General features: G+C 41.5%; 3 protein-coding genes across 5 annotated transcripts; 1 reads left to right on the top strand and 2 right to left on the bottom strand.

The window, feature by feature from the left end:
• Nucleotides 1–422: 422 nt before the first annotated feature.
• Nucleotides 423–8100, bottom strand: cct2 (chaperonin containing TCP1, subunit 2 (beta)). Its single transcript, XM_056749344.1, has 16 exons — nt 8017–8100; nt 5935–6009; nt 5781–5846; nt 5582–5687; nt 5423–5499; nt 5220–5332; nt 4930–5132; nt 4741–4841; nt 4534–4661; nt 4333–4436; nt 2765–2884; nt 2423–2551; nt 1267–1370; nt 936–1035; nt 708–849; nt 423–633 (listed from the first exon to the last, which is right to left on the bottom strand). The coding sequence occupies exons 1-16, from the start codon at nt 8017–8019 to the stop codon at nt 603–605; spliced, it is 1602 nt and encodes a 533-aa protein (XP_056605322.1). The 5' UTR covers nt 8020–8100; the 3' UTR covers nt 423–602.
• A 633-nt stretch (nt 8101–8733) lies between these two features.
• On the top strand, nt 8734–11524 carry LOC130420891 (ras-related protein Rab-19-like). The gene is made up of 3 exons (XM_056748413.1): nt 8734–9130; nt 10528–10711; nt 11083–11524. Exons 1-3 carry the CDS (start codon nt 8930–8932, stop codon nt 11367–11369), a joined length of 672 nt encoding a protein of 223 aa, XP_056604391.1. The 5' UTR covers nt 8734–8929; the 3' UTR covers nt 11370–11524.
• Nucleotides 11525–11670: 146 nt separating this feature from the next.
• terfa (telomeric repeat binding factor a) lies at nt 11671–17017 on the bottom strand. 3 transcript variants are annotated; one of them, XM_056748411.1, is made up of 15 exons: nt 16667–17017; nt 16205–16300; nt 16009–16133; nt 15769–15861; nt 15553–15693; nt 15258–15370; nt 14566–15171; nt 14395–14487; nt 13483–14145; nt 13302–13379; nt 12688–12861; nt 12435–12560; nt 12275–12351; nt 12141–12181; nt 11671–12056 (listed from the first exon to the last, which is right to left on the bottom strand). In XM_056748411.1, the coding sequence occupies exons 1-15, from the start codon at nt 16812–16814 to the stop codon at nt 11898–11900; spliced, it is 2733 nt and encodes a 910-aa protein (XP_056604389.1). In that variant the 5' UTR covers nt 16815–17017; the 3' UTR covers nt 11671–11897. The 3 variants fall into 3 exon arrangements, with proteins under 3 accessions (XP_056604389.1, XP_056604388.1, XP_056604386.1); XM_056748410.1 differs by having other exon boundaries at nt 12435–12563; nt 15553–15690; nt 16667–17014; XM_056748408.1 differs by having other exon boundaries at nt 12435–12563; nt 16667–17010.
• Between the last annotated feature and the right edge of the window lie 96 nt (nt 17018–17113).

The following is a 17113-nucleotide window of genomic DNA, read 5'->3' as shown; positions in this document are numbered from 1 at the left end:
TACATCTGATATATAATGCTTTTAATCCATTTATTGTCGTCAATTTCCATTCATTTATTCAGATGACTCATGGTCTCCTCGTCGTCTCCCTTTCTCTACAACAGCTAACAAAAGATTCATTATGATTTATGATACATAACACTGGCTTAACTCAATTAATTCTTTGTCGAGTTGTTTGATGAAAAAAAAAAATTCCCCCAGTTGTTATCACAGCAAACCGATCAGGAAATAACTCGTATAAAGCAACGCCTCTCCTCTGTATAATACTGTATCACAAAACAAGTGGAAGAAACATATAAGTGTTGTATATTTACATCCGCACAGTTAAAGATACAGTCTGTTGTATAACACTGGTAGGAATGGCCTGTGAAACTTCATGAAACAACACGGACAGATAATGAAATGGTAATAATCAAGCAATCTCTTTGTCAATCATTTTTTATTCAGTAAACAAAAGAGCAAACTTTGACTCGGATGAGCAATGCAGAGACGGCAAGACACAACTGACGCTTGTCAAGTGTAACTACAGCAAGACAACAACTGAAGAGCTGACGGAGGCCAGACGTCCGTGAATAAATACACCCACAGTGTGATGCGTGCGTTTAACAGGGGTGATGGTCGGGCACACGTTTCCTGAAACACATGCCACACACATCAGAAACAGCACACGACATCACCGCAATATTTCTGCTCTTAATAATCTTCACCTGGGAGCAGCTTTGATGATGTTGTCCACACGCAGGATCATCTCTGCCGCCTCGGCAGCGCTCAGCAGCACCTGTCTCTTCACCTGGAAGCTCTCGGTGATGCCCAGAGTCGCCATGTCACCGATCGTGCCCTGGGTCATGTCTGACAAACACACATCCAGAGTGAGTTAATCACACACGTGTTTGTGTGTATGGTGTGTGTGTGTGTGGTGTGTGTGTGTGTGTTACCTAGTCCAAACGTGCTCTTGTTGTCCTGGTGAGCGGCTCTCAGTTGAGACACCAGTTCTGCGCTGTCGTATCCTGCGTTATCTGCAATGATGGTGGGCAGCTGCAACACAAAGAGTCCTTTAAAACCCTCCTGACTGCTTCCACTTGAGACGTAACCGCTCATTAACAACACATAAAACACACTTCACATGTTGGTCACGCTTAGGCCAAAACATGTTTGCTTGTGACAATAAATAGTAATCACTTGGATATGATCCAGGACTCAAGTATGTGAAAACTCAAGATTGTCAGTAGATGTTGGTCTGATTTGTTGTGTGGATGTGACACTCACCATCCTCAGAGCTTTAGCGAACGACTCCATGGCAACTGCATCTTTACCTGCTGTTCTGTTGGCCAGATCTGACACCACTTTAGCCATCAACATCTCTGAGCAACCTGAGACACATCACATCAAAAACATGCCGTGTTAAAGCTTGTGTGAGCTGTTTACTAACAGCGGGCAATAGTGAGCTAGTTTAAAACAGGGTTCGTACACCTTAAAAAGTCACTTTTCAAGTACTTTCAATGTGTGTTTCCATGCTTTTCTAGTATAAATACATAATCACAATAAGTGATGATATTGTGCTAAAAAAATCCTAAAATGACTTTCCCAACAGAACATCAAAATCTCATTTTGGGCGGTGTTTACTTTTAGAAAGTTTTGCATCTGAACCCCTCATGTGTAGCCGTGCGCAGCATTATTGGAAGCTTGGCTCGAGCAGAATGTTTTTAATGTGAACGCCAAACACAAAAAGGTTATTTTATCTTAAAAGTAAACTATTGTCACATACTAATTTCAAGCGGTTTCAAGTCCTTTATCCCGAATCCAAGCATTTTTAAAACCTTGAAAATACTGCATTTTAAATCAGTAATTTTTCAGGATTTCCAGCACAGGTAAGAACCCTGTTTAAAAAGGATCAATGATCGGACAAACACCGTATGGTACCCAGACTTCTGTCGTAATTAAACATGTGAAATGATCTTCATTTGTTTTCTGAGAGGTGCATCTTCCTAAAGGAAATTTGCAGGTATGTATTTATTAGCCTAATGCAGAAGACGCTTGATCACAGCCGACTTACAAACGCAGCACCTTAGTGACACAGCAGCATATATGAAAACATTTTGATTTATTCCGTTTCTTTCATATTTTATTAAACTGGACACAAGTACATATTAGACCAAAATATGAAAAGATCTGCGTGTAGAAGATAGCGCACTGAAATCTATGTTACGTAAGTCAGTTTGAGTTAATATTACCTGACGGCTTTTGCAGCGTCAGATCAAATCGTGAATGTTGCGGATGAAAACATGACACATGATGTGTGCAGAAACAGGATAAGACAAGATAACAAATATTATCGCCCCTGAAGCGACTAGACCTCAAGCCTCAAATGTGGCATCAGAGCATTAATGTCGACTAGTTCGTGCAACCCATAATGTGTACTGACCTCCACCATAGACGGTGCGTGGCTCTTTAATAGTCTGAGCGAGAACACACAGAGCGTCGTGAAGAGAACGCTCGGCCTCGTCCAGAATCTGCTGCGTGGCTCCGCGCAGGACAATAGTGCACGCTTCACCTACACAACAAACACAACATCACTGCGTTTCAGTATTTCACGTGATGTACATTTACAGAAATGCCAATGGAACAACAACTGTGACCAATCAGACTTTAAATGTAGAACGATAGGAAGGCTTTTGAACATTAAGGACACTTGAGACATTATAGAGAGGAATATCATAACTTCCCGTCAATCATTTGTAATGTGTGTGTGTGTGTGTGTGTTTACCCATGTCGACTCCAGAGAAGTGGATGAGCGTATCTTCTCCGATCATCACCTCCTCAATGAGTTTACACTGTCCCAGCTTCACCAGCTCTGGATGATCGAAGGTGGACGTGATCTCACCTCCTGCAGGACGAAACACAGTCATTTATTGATCCCTGTTAATGCTAGTTCATGGTGCATTACCTCATGTTATCATCATGTTAGTTACTGTAACGTTATTACTTTCCCCTTGAAAAAGGTAAAGTAAGGGATTACTCTTTTCTTCTGTAATTTAATTAGCTACTTCTGAAGTAATGAAAGTAAGTCCTGTGTGTGATATATATATATATATATATGTTCTACTGCAATAGCGATATTGGCATCAAAATTCAATGCTTTAATGGATCATTTAATGCATCATTCTTTCATCTGTAATACTTTGGTTCAGTTAATAATAATACTTTATGTAGTTTTATATGATTTATTTGAATGAATTAAGAGACGTTTCACGTCTATCATTGAGTCACTTAAGTACTCAAGGTTTTGTAGGATAAAGAAAGTCTTAGTAATAAGTAATGAAAACTTTTAGGAGAGAGTCATTTTAACAGTCATCTAGTTACACTATTGAATATAGTAACTAGTAATTCATTACTTTATCAGAGTAACTTTCCCAACACTATTAAAATATAATGTTGTTACTGTTATTTAATGTATTAGTAAAAGCTGAAATTGACATGAACGAACATTAATAAATGCTGCTTTAGTATTGTGGGTAGTGTTCATTTTAGCTAATGCATTAACTAATAGTTTACAAGCAGCACCTTATTGTTAAGTGTTAGCAAAAATAATATTAACAGAATATTCTTGTATAATGCAAATGAAGAAATTGAAATTTGAGAAAAATTGAAGGAAAAATCCTCCGTTATGAATCTTTCCCTGCTTAGGTCGCGTTCACACTTGAATTTTCCCTCCATTGACACGCACGCGAGTGCAACATACCAGAAACACAAGAACGTGAAGAAATATTTCGCTGCGTATCAATGTTTAAGTTTCCTGAACTCTGAAGTGCGAATTCCCGTCACTTGAGTGTGTGAGACCAATAGAAGATCAAAACGTCAAGCCTGACCTCTTGGTACAAATACAATGTTCATAATGGAGGAATCGCTCATTGTAGCTGTGTCACATCATCCCGTTTTGTACAACACAACTTTAAAAGATTACAAAAACAAATAAAAAGAAGCGTCTTTGTTTGTGGTGGCAATAGAAACAGGAGCGGATGGTTAAGTGTAAACAGTGAAGTGTGTCATTCTATGTGATCGTGCGTGTCATATTCTGTTCCCTCTCATCGTCGCATCACCGTCCAAACGAATTTCACATGCTTAAATTCAAGAGTGACCGCTGCATTACACAACAATACAGGTTATCATTACCGTGATGGGCAGCTGTACACAGTTCAAATTTTCTATTCAGGTATGATGAATAAAGGTTTTTTAACATGGCTCTTCATTTGTTTGCCAAAACATGTTAATAACATCTTCTGGTGTAACGTTAAGGAGATTTTGAAGGTGTTATTTGTGTCAGTGAGGTCATACCTGTGACCAGAGCCAGACGCTCCACTCCCACAAAGTCGGCGTGCTCGATGGCCATGACGCCGGCGGCACCGAACAGCTGCTCAGGATAGTTATAAATCAACTGTCTGATGATGAAACGCAGGAGACCACACACACGTTAAACCTCACATCACCAGCAGAGGGCAGCACACGACGATGATGATGATGGTGTGTGTCACTGACCTGTTGATGAAGCAGTTGATGCCGTGTTTGAGGATCCTCTCCACCTTCTCCTTCATCTTCTCTTTCTCGGCCATCTCGATCTCGGCCACCTTTGCCGTGGAGTCCACGCGCACCCTGGAGCCGAAGATCTGCAGACAGATAAGATCATGGGTTAAGGTCTGATAAAGAAAGTGATCACGAGCGGAGCGACATATTGACTTCACACACCTTGATCTTGTCCGTGTCCATCCCGGTGTTGGCGATGAGAATTTTAGCGTTCTCGATCCTCTTGGGTTGATTGACGCCGATCTTCTTATCCAACAGAAATCCTGTCACACACATTCACAAGCAAAAGCTTTTTTAATATCAAGTCAAATACTGCTTCATGGCTTCACAGTGCTCGGTGAACGTGAGCACCTTCATCCAGGTACGAGTCGGTCAAACTGCCTCCCAGTTTCTTGATGATGTGAATGGCCTCCAGATTGCCAGAGCCGCGGAGTCGGAGCACGGCTTCTACAGCCAGATTAGTGAAGTGATCTTTATGATGAGTGACCAGTTTGGATGAGAGAGTCGTGCGGGCGATGTTAATCAGATCCAACTGGAATTTAGCGTCATCGTTCCTACAGAAAGGAGAGAGAGATTCATCTTTCACACGCACAGACGGTGGAGTGACGTGACACCAGACGACAGCAGACTCGTCTCATTACCCATGATCCACCGCTGCCTCTCTGAGGGCGTCACGGGCGGCTTGAGTGGCCTTTCTCCATCCGGCGATGATGATCTGAGGATGAATCTTCTTGGCGATGAGGAGCTCGGCTTCCTACGGCACAACACACACAGATGAGATTACGTGAGCGGTGAGATGACAGACAGGCAGAGGAGTGATGACGTAACTCTTTTCATCACGTACCCGCAGCAGCTCAGCAGCCAGCACCGTCACCGACGTCGTCCCATCACCCACTTCATCATCCTGAACTTTAGACATGTCTGAAACACACGTGCAAACGTCTGATTGATGAGATCTGTGACCTCAAACATCACAGGATGAAGAGATATCCGCCGTACGTACCCACGAGCACTTTAGCCGCAGGGTTATCAACACCGATGGCTTTCAGGATCGTCGCTCCGTCATTGGTCACTGTGACTTCACCACTGTTGCCCAATAAGATTTTGTCCTGTAAGGTCACAGGATTAAGAGCGTGAGTGGTCACGCACACACACACACACGGTCTGTAGGATCTGACAGCACACGTGACAGTGTTTCTCACCATTCCTTTAGGACCCAGAGTGCTCTTCACCAGATCTCCAATAGCGATGGCACCAATGAATGAAGACTGAAACACAGCGTCAGCAAACAAGCAGAAAAGCATTAAAAACACAGACTGGATCGGTCTGATATCTGGTGTGTGGACGTGTACGCACCAGTCGAGCGGTCTCGGCCTTCTCCTCATCAGCTCCATGTCTGAAGATGTTCATGGGGGACATTGATAGAGACGCCTGTACACATCAAACAGCCGTCGTGAAGAATAAGTGTGATGTATGGTCTCATTCATTCGAAAAAACTTCTTGTTCGTAATTGTATCATTATTAGAGCATAATCACACGTATAATCTTAACAAACTACCACAATTACAACTTCTAATATTAATAAATAAAGTCTGAGATATATGAACTACTTATATTATACTTTATGCATACCGTTATCTTATTAGAAAACTAACTATACAAAATAATAACTGTCATTTTCATAAGAAGTTAAAAACAGCCAGCATTTCATGAGTTTATCAAAAAAAGCATTCAAATGTTTGGACCGAGGTTATTTTACTTCTCTAAAATTAAAACTTTGAAACATTACTGTTTAAAAAACAATTTAATTATAATATTAGTGCTTTAAACCTATTTGTTTATTCTTAAGTAAAATAACAATTTATTATAAAATGACCAAAGCATATATCAAAATCGCTAAAAACATTTTTCATTTAAAATGACATTTAAAGTATTATATTCAGATCCTGTTCTTAAAGGGTTCATATGGAGTGAACACGTGTTTTTTGTGTCTTTGGTTAGTTATATGTTGCTCATGCATGTATAAGACACGTTACATTGCAGAAATGAAAGTGGGAACGAAAGAGTCATTCTATATTAAAGCGAATGTTCACCCAGACCTGCCTGAAACACCCAGTGTGAACAAACCCCCACAAATCTACATCAGTTGGTGGTCTGATGTGACTAAGACCGCCCAAATGTAAACTCAAGTAAGGTGGTGTACATCTCAGTACAATTAAAGAGGAACCTGAGGGCGTTACATTTCCCTCACACGCTTGCAGTATTCCACCAATCACTACACACTGGTGAACTGGCCAATCACAGCACACACGGTGTGTGGAAAATACAGCACTTTTGAACCTTAAATCCTGTTTACACATTGAGTCTAAGACAAGTTACACTTTGCATCTAAAGCAAACCATAATATTGTTTTAGCCGTGTCTTTTGACCCCTTTAAAGTATGATTTTTTATTTTCTTGTTTTGAAATTAATATATTTTATAACAGCAATGACTTTTTAAATATGGTATACTATTTTTTTTTAATAGATGACAATAAACTAACAATTAGTACAGTTATAGAATACAAGACAGAAATCAACTCAATTTATCTATAAAGCACATTAACAAAAGCAGCGTGCTGAATAGCAAACATGTAAAAAGCAAAATCAAAAGCACATAAAATAACCAAAAAATAATAATAGAATATAAAGTATAATTATTTTTTTCAAGGCGTTTTATCTAAAGCTTCTTTCAATTGTTATTTAAATATTTAAGCACCCAGTGAGTGAAACTATGGATGAGAAACTAGATCAGACTGAAGAAAACATGACATACTGTAAGAGTTTAAACATGTGTATGAATGTATGGATCTGTATGGACACTGATGCTCATATATAGATCTGTGATCACAGACTCCTCCCTCAGAAAACACTAGAAACTCTCTCTCTCTCTCTCTCTCAGTGCCGCACATCCCATAATACACACTCACAAACACATCTGCGGATGAAATGAGATATTCACAACACAAACATCAGCACTCGCACATTCTAACACACGTTAAGTTAACTTACATATATAAATCACAAATCTATTCGAAGCGCATCTGCGCATGCGCGTCAGAGCTCACTGTCTGTCACACAATAGCGCCGTTAGCGCACATCCCATAATACACGAGCGACTGCTTATATCGTTTACATCTGCACAAGAACACTGTAATAAACCCGTTATCAAAGAGCAGCGCTCATGTGAAGTATTATGGTTTATAATCTGCTGTTTCATTGTTCACGCGCATGTGACGCACAGACACGCATTCACTGTGACGTTAAGTTATCTTTAAAACGCGATATGTCATCAAACTCTTAATAAAGCCGGTGCGCGTGATCGCGTTCACGGTATTCGAGCTCACTTACATAAATGAAACGATAACTAAACGATATTTTAATAAATGAATCGCTCACCATGGTGATTCTGGGGTGTGCTGAAAATCCGCACGCGACAGGAAGAGCGGTATCAGTGAAGCGCGCGAGAAGTCGAACCGGTTCCGTCCGCTGATCTTTAGACCTTTCAAAATAAAAGTCTCCTCAGGGCGTGTACACGTTTAGAGGCTGTTGACTGTTGAAGCTCTCTGATATCTAATATGATTTATTGTTTACACGTATGTTTTTATTTATGTATATATAACTAGCGGCATGCATACTGGCAGATATAAAGAAAATTGTGTATTTAAAAAAATACATTTAATGTTTGTTCATCAAAGTGTTTATCTAGAAGTAAATAAAACCTTTAAAAGTATTTTTCCGTTTGGATTTAATAAAGGTTGAATTTGTAGTGCACGCAAATGTCACATGTCCGCCAAACTCTGTTTAACACACAGTTTTGATTTAGACTTAGAATTGTTATCCTTTCTTGTTTTGTTTTGTGTTAAAAAAAAATAATACAGCGTTTTTCTATTAAAATGACTGTTTAAACAAACAAAACGGTGTCCCAAACAGGTATGCAAAATTGCAACTTCACATAAAAGGACATTTGAATATGAAACATTTACAATCTTATTGATGATCAGCATTTGTTGAAATGACTGCTCATGTGCATTGTGGAAATTGTATGATGACTGCATTACCCATAATGCAGTGGGACTGTTCAAACCTGTCTCACCTGTTACACCGTGCAGGAAATGAAAAGTGAGAGACAAACCCCCACAGGTGTGAAGAAGACACCAGTGATACTTTGATCTCAGTTCAGCCGTCTGCTGTGGGATGAAGAGATCTCAGGAGACATGTGACCATGAGGAGCTGAACACCTGAGCACACCTGACATCTCCCTCATGGAGAAAGAGCTTCACACTGAGCATCAGCACTGACTCTAGGACCCATGGATCAGACGTGGAGCGGATCAGAGTCTGAAGAAGCTTTTGACTTTCTCTTCAAGATCATTCTCATCGGAGATTCCAACGTGGGCAAGACGTGTGTGGTGCAGAGCTTTAAAACAGGACTTTACTCCGAGAGACAGCACAACACCATCGGCGTGGACTTCACCGTCCGGACCCTCCACATCCACGGCAAGAGAGTCAAGGTCCAGTGTCTTTACATTCATTCTCTTCTTATGCCTTCACTATATTTCACACTGTTATGAGGCTGATGGGGTGTCAGTGCAGCTCGTGCACGAGGTGAGTGAGATTGCATCTCAACATCAAACTGAACCTGTTAAACCAGTCTGCAGAACCGGTCTACCTGGTTTATCCACGTGCACACATTTACACCAGAGGTGTCGTTCATCACCACTCAACACAATATTGTGTTAAAAGACACACACACATAGCCGTTCTCTGTTCCTGAGCCTTTAAACTCAAAGCAGAAGACATCTTTGACTGAAAGATCTGATCAAAGGAACTCATTTCTTACAGTTGGGTGACAGATTTCATTTAACAACAGAGTACACAGGAGGAAAAACTTAACTACTTATCCCTCGGGCTATGAAAACTGTCAGCCAAGCCCGTCCCTCCTCCTCTTACAGTCAATGTTTACCTGTTACTTCACATGTAAAGTGTTATAGAACAAAGAAGCACAAGGTGTGGAGACCGGGGTAAGTTGTCACACCAGATCTATGCAAAATAACTTTCACAATCTGAATTCTAAATTCAATATGACAGATATTTTATTTTAGATTATTTATATCAAATATCATGTTTTAGTTGATTCATAGAATGAGAATCTAACACATTTTTATTAAATGTCTGTTAAGTGGAAAATGTGTCACTTTTTACGTTATAAATTAATGTAATATATTAACTATACCTTTCACATTTCTGTTGTCTGGTGAATCATTTTATGCTTCACATTGTTTAGATTTTGCTACATTGCCTGGAATAAACTTTGACATGTCAGATTCCAGTGTTATCACACAGTGATAAATATACTGTATCTTTATTTCTAAATGATAATTGTGGAAAAGTTCACTAAGACTTTGAGATAACAGCCAGTCTTGAGAGATGGGTGGAGTAAAAAGTGTGACAACTAGCCCCGGTTACCCTTATGCAAGCATTAAGATGTAAACATATAACATTACTTAAGACAAGACACCGTTCTGTCTACACATTTCATCTGTTTTAAAAAATAAAACCCTAACAGTGAATGAAAGATGGTGATAATACATTCAGTTCACTTCACAGGACAGTCAAATATTACTTCATATTTTACATTCATGTCCTAGCTAGCAAATGTATGTCTGTAAAAAGATCTAGCAAACATCTGCTGTGTGAAAACATCTGCTTAGAAAGAACAGTTTTACGTCAATGGTAAACATCTTACAGACATCTTCTAGACGTCTATATGACAGCAGACGTCTTGCAGATGTAAATGCAGACATCAAATAGATGGCTGTCAGATGTTTGAGAGCTTTTCTTCATTGTCAGAGTTGATTTCAGTGAGTGATTTGATATGAGCAGTGATTGTGGTCGTGTTTTCTCACAGATGCAGGTTTGGGACACAGCGGGACAGGAGCGATTCCGCACCATCACACAGAGTTACTATCGCAGCGCACACGGGGCCATGATCACCTACGACATCACCCGGCGGGCCACCTTTGATTCCGTCTCGCGCTGGATTCACGAGGTCCAGCAGTTTGGAGCGACAAACGTACTCATGGCTTTGATAGGTAAAACAACAGCTTATTAGCCAACAGAAGACACTATATTCAATCTCAATGAAACCCAAGTTGTTTCACCCAAAATATGCTAGCCTTATAGATATCCTTAAACTAGTGCGATCCAAAACTTTGACATCATCCACAACTCTTTGACCCACTTCACAATAGTGTCAATATTGAAATCTATTAATTTTAGTTTTATTACAAATGATCAGCCAAACAAATAATTTCCCTTTTAATTGACCATGTTTTTAGTGACGTACTGTGTGTAGTTTTAAATGTCCTCTATAATGCAGATGATCTTTGTCATGCTATTCAGTTTCAAAGGCCTCTGAAGATCCAAATGAAGATTTTAAAGTGTGTTTTTTTATGTGTCACAGGTAATAAGCGTGACCTGGAGGACGAGCGTCAGGTTCCGTTTGAAGACGCTTGTAGGCTAGCCGATGAAAGAGGTGTAGTGGCGGCTCTGGAGACATCAGCTAAAGATTCTCAGAGCATCGAGGAGGCGTTCGTGATGATAGCACAAGAACTTCTGCTGAGGAACGGCATGAAGATCACACAAGAGGGTTCACGTCACGACTCAACGCGGGTGATCCTGAGGACAGACTCGAGACCCCTCGATCATCTCACACCAGACACGACAGATAAAAAGAGCTGCGACTGCTGACGTCAGCTGATCTGACACTGTGAATATTCTGACTGTGGCTGCTTTAATTTAACAGTATTTTACTCATCCATTTACAGCATCTGCTAAATGAATAAATATCACTTTTTACAGAACATAAAGTCTATCATTATGGGCTTTATAAATAAACTTCAGTAATAAAATAAGCAAAAGTGTCATGTGAAGAAAGGCGACAGCAGGATTCCGGCCGCATATGTGTAGCCAAACGCCACAGGACTCTGGATTATAAACTATATAATCCAAAATCATCACGTGATCTAGAAATGACATCTTTACTCACATATCTACACCCGTTCAGCATAATCCATTTTAATTAAACACAATAAAACAAAAAGATTGTCAAAACAACAATGCTGCAAATGTGTTAAACATTTAATACAAAAAAAGGAAAACTTAAAACTTTTTTAAAACAGAATTTTAGGAGCAATTTACAAAGCATTTTTTGTTAAAATCAAGTTTTCTACTTCCTTTTAGAACTGTCAGAAGTTAAGATTGTTACAAAATGTGCCGTCACACCAGTTTGAGTTTCTTCATGGTCCTCCAGCGGTCCTTCAGGTTTACGGGCGTGCGGTCTTTGAACGGGTACGCCGAGTGGATTCTCCCCCATCGGCCCTCGCCGAAAAGTTTCACGCCTTCCTTCAACCAGTTCGACTCTTCCAAGGTCCACTTCTACAACAAACACACAAATCACAATCAAACACCAGCGATCACATTCCATTCATCACCGGTGACAACAAGGAAATATATTCGCACCTTTCTGGTCTGTTTCTCCTTACATGAATTACGTGATGACCCTTAAACACGCAGAGAGAAAGACATGGATAAATCACCATTAAAAACACAGAAGCATCAGCAGCGTCAGTCGTATGTTAAACAGATATATTCACCTGCAGCACCGCTGAACAACGACTCTTCATCACTCCAATCCTCATGAGTCCCAGACACATCCAACCATCTTCTGGCCCTGCCACAAACACGCCATTAACACGCTACAGTCATGTATATGACGCACAGAGATAAAAAGAAACACGTGATGCTGATTTTCACCTCTTGTTGTGTTGTTTCTCAGTGTTTATTTGACTGACTGATGGAAGAGGACTGCTGTGATGTGCAGGAGGTTTCTTCAGAGCTTCTGACTCAAAGTCAGATTCTGAATCGCTGGCTATTCGTTCCCTGCTATACAAGAGGATATTGCAGCAAGAGAAATGAACAACAGAAAGAAATCGTGAAAAAAAACAAGTGTTAAATGAGGGACTGAATGCCCCAGAAAGTAATCAGAAAGGAGTTATGGATATCAAACCTCTTGTCCTGTTTCTTCTTGCCGCTACTGCTACGCATCTGATGTGCGGGAGTCTCTCTCCGTTTCTCTCGAGGTGTTTGATTGACAGATGGAGAAGAACTACTATTACGAGTCTCTATCTGAGCTTCTGTCTCCTGCTGAGAGTCTGATTCTGTATCAATGACAATTATGTGCCTGAAATACAAACACAAAGTCTCAATCACACATGAGAAACTCATAAGATACATATAAACTCTAGGGAAGGTGCTGGAGATATCAGTCAAACTACTGGAAAACAAACACCTTTATCTACGCTGCAAGAACTGGGGTTGTAATTTTATATTTTATCACATCATGTGCAGAGTGAATGAACTGAAGAAAATAATGCGGACTGTCTGCAACACCCATGAGCATTAAAAGTGTTGACGATGAGCGGATATCAAAGAGAAGTTAAAACATCTGTCCAACAAACTTCAACCCTTTTTTTAACCGATACAAATAAACAGTTACAGATTGAAGAATTGACTTTGAAAGGCGCGACAGTGTGAATTCACAGAAAGAATCTGTAAAGGTATAACAGGAAGAGCACATTGATGATCGTGTATCAGGTGATGTAAAGCTGGAGTCAGACGCACTTTTTGTGTTGTTGCCGTTTCTCTGGTGTCTGATGTTCAGGACTTTCTGTCCTCTGATCGCAGTCAGACTTCTCACCACTGAAAAACACAAACACTCTCGTCATGTAACACTTGTGAGAAATGAGAATGAGTGTGTATACCCTGGGATTTAAACCCATGACCTTCAGGAGGACACACCCACCTTTTGGCACATTGTTTTGCTCGTGCAGGAGTTTCTCTCTGCTTCTCCCTCTGTGATTGGCTGACAGATGGAGAAGGGCTGGTGTAACGTGTGTGACGTGTTGGAGTCTCTTTCTGTTTCTCCTGTTGTGCTTGACTGACATCAGGGGTCTCTCTCTGTGATTGGCTGACAGATGGAGAACGGCTGGTGTGACGTGTTGGAGTCCCTTTCTGTTTCTCCTGTTGTGCTTGACTGACATCAGGGGTCTCTCTCTGTGATTGGCTGACAGATGGAGAACGGCTGGTGTAACGTGTGTGACGTGTTGGAGTCTCTTTCTGTTTCTCCTGTTGTGCTTGACTGACATCAGGGGTCTCTCTCTGTGATTGGTTGACAGATGAAGAACGGCTGGTGTGACGTGTTGGAGTCCCTTTCTGTTTCTCCTGTTGTGCTTGATTGACAGATGCAGGAGGGCTGGTGTAACGCGTGTAACGTACAGGTGTCTGTATCCGTGTCTCTCGTTGTGTTTGATTGACAGATGCAGGAGGGCTGGTGTAACGCGTGTGACGTACAGGTGTCTGTCTCTGTGTCTCTCGTTGTGTTTGACTGACAGATGGAGGTGGACTGCCATTACATGTCTCTGTCTGAGTGTCTGGATCAGAGTCTGGATCACTGGAAATTCTGCGCCTGCAAGAAAACAACATTTCCATTACAAGAAGTACTTGCTGCACAAGTTTCAATAATTAAAATAAAGCACGCTGCCCTTGCGAAGATGATTCAGACACCATAAACTATAAGAGATATGGAGACGCACTTCACTCATTTAGAAAGGTGTTCAGAAATATCATGAGTAAGCAGTACATCAGGTGGAATCTGTAAATCTAAACTAGGCAAAATAAATGAAACATTGATCATGTGACGTGAATGAAAACACACCTCTTGTTTCGATGTTTTTTCATGTGTGTATGATTGACAGATGGAGTTGCAGGAGACACAGGGTCAGACTGCAGGCGGTCGGCATTTGTCCGTCTGAAATACACAGACATTTCCGTTCAGAATAAATCCAGGACCATGTGCCAGTATACTTAACAGTGTTCATTGTCATACCTGTGAGAACGTGTCTGTGGAGACGGTCTATCGGGTGAGATGATGTCGATCTGTGTGGACTCTTCTTCCTGTGCTGTCGTATCCACCTGAGTGTCGTCCTCACTGGCCTGACTGTCGTCCTCCAGCACTAATCGAGACACGGTCATCCCGGCATAAAGGGATCGCACCGGACAGCGCTGTTCTCCAGAGACGTCTGTGTTCCTCTTCCCCCTGTCAGAGTCCTGTTGCGTGTCATTCTGAAGGTCCGGATGGACTTCCGCGTCTCTGACCTGCTCCTCAGAGTCCCGCTGCATGTCATTCTGAAGCTCCTGAACATCCGTCTCCTTCATCCCGTTAGAATCATGGAGCTCTGGGTGGACGCCCGTGTCCCTCACCTCCTCCTCGGAGTTCTGCTGTGTGTGGAATCTCTCGAGCGGCGTCTCTGACAGCGCCAGGTGAAGCTCAGCATCAGATTGTGTCCTGCTCTCCATCAGGGCCTCGTTCTCCACGTCCCGCTGAAGCTGTGAGAAGGGTGTGCTCACCCCGTACATCTCGCTGAGTTTACTGTAAACCAAACGCAGGCTCTCCAAACTCAACTGCGCCGGGGCTGCCAGAGGAGACGCCGAACTGGAAACAGCATACACACGTTTGAGTTTATCTCAGAAATCACATGATGTTCATGACAGTGATGGCAGAGAGCTTGTGGGGATTACCGGCGTGGGGATGATGTGGCACACGTGTAGTCCTCTGTACTGCGCTTCTGAGGGCATGCGCTGATCTGAGGAGACTCTTCACTCTGTATCCGACTGTCTGGACTCAACAACATCTTCAACACAAAACCAAACTGATGTTATACACTTGTTATAGACAATGATGAATTTACGAAACAAAACTAATTTGCTAATGTGAAGAAATCTATTGTAATTCATGCGTGATTCTTTAAAATGATGTCTGAAGGAGTTGAGGAACATGTTGAGAACACACAGAATGAGGAGCTTCATGTCAGACCTTGAGGAGGAACGGCTCTGGAATGCTGTAGAGACTGTCGATGAAGTCCAGCATGTCCTGTTTAAAGTCATTGTACGAGTTCACCTGCAGCGCTGAGTGAGAACGACGTCTGTTTCTGATCAGATTCATGTACAGCTTCTTCTAACAAACGCAGAAAGCACGTCAACCACTGGTTGAAGGAGAAACATTGGTGTACGCGTCTGTACTTCATGTTACCTTTCCAGCTGAATCCATTCCTTTGGGAAAGTGTTTCTGTAACATCTGGCCGGCTCTCTCAAACTCTCCAGCCCTGATACAAACTATTATGAGCTGCAGATTTAAAACAAAATCACACAACACAAATAAACACAATAAAGTGAGTGCAGTGTGTTTAGCTTGGTGTTAAAGAGAAATCTTTCAGACCGAGTGTAGATGTGAAATCAATCAGAAAGTGAAGTGGGAGCCCTGTTCTCTCACCATCTCTTTGATGCAGTTGTGCACGCGCTGGTGGTCTCCGTGAGGGACGTTCATGTCACTGCAGATGGACTTCAGCACATTGAGAGCAGATTCCAGAGGTGTCAGCGGGTCTTCAAAAGTGATATCTACATCACAACACATCATCATCATCATCACAAACACACACTCACGTGAACACAAACGCACACTGACTCACCTAACCGATCTCCATTGTTGATCCTGGACAGAAACTGCATAAAGCGAAGTTTGATAATGATGTCACTGCGTCCATCAATGGGTCTGACCACCAAACCTGTCAATCATGAGTGACATCATGAAACATTCCTCAACACCTGACAGGGCAGTTTAACCATCGCGTTGTAGTAAAACTACAGTAATACAAACTCAAAACAACCCGTGGATACTAGACTTGAACTAGTATTAAACTTAACGTTATTTAATTTTCATCAGGGGGACGCGACGTCAACGTCGTTTCGATCACTTCATACAAGCACGTTGACATTTGTAACGGTGTTATTTATGCGTTTGTATCACTTCATTTCTTCAAACAATGATCCTTCACACTTTTATTACTGTAGTCTCTAAGTTTGAGCTACGTGCTAAAGCTAACATGCGCGTGCATGCTCAGGTAAACAGACTGCGCGCTCGCGCTGCTTACTCTCAATAATGTTGGTGAACTCCCTGAATGCGGTAAAATCTCCGTTTCTGAACGCGTCGAATGCTGTAAACACGTAAAAGTCGAAATTCCATCTGTTGATAATCTGCTCGCCCCTGCGCGTCACTAAACTATGCGTGCAGGCGCTCATTCTGGCGGGTTTCACGCGAACGCGCCAGTGCGCGCTCTCGATCTCTCTCAGTGAACGAGCTCAGAAATTCAACCGAAGGATGCGAATCCCGTATTGGGGGAGGCGGGGCAAGGCGTCAAAACGTCTCCTCTGATTGGTCACGAGTGACATACGTTGCGATTCAAAACACTCACGCAAGTTTAAAAAAGACAAATTAAAAGTCATAATAGAACAACATATGTCCGACTTAAAATAGTTAATTATTTCGTAAACTTCAATTGTGCTTAAAATAAAAAATACTGAAGGTTCCTCCGTGGCAC

This window comes from Triplophysa dalaica, chromosome 5 (genome assembly GCF_015846415.1).
Source record: "Triplophysa dalaica isolate WHDGS20190420 chromosome 5, ASM1584641v1, whole genome shotgun sequence".
Lineage (NCBI taxonomy): Eukaryota > Metazoa > Chordata > Actinopteri > Cypriniformes > Nemacheilidae > Triplophysa > Triplophysa dalaica.
The sequence above is the reverse complement of the archived record's forward strand: the minus strand, read 5'-3'. Positions and strand labels throughout refer to the sequence as shown.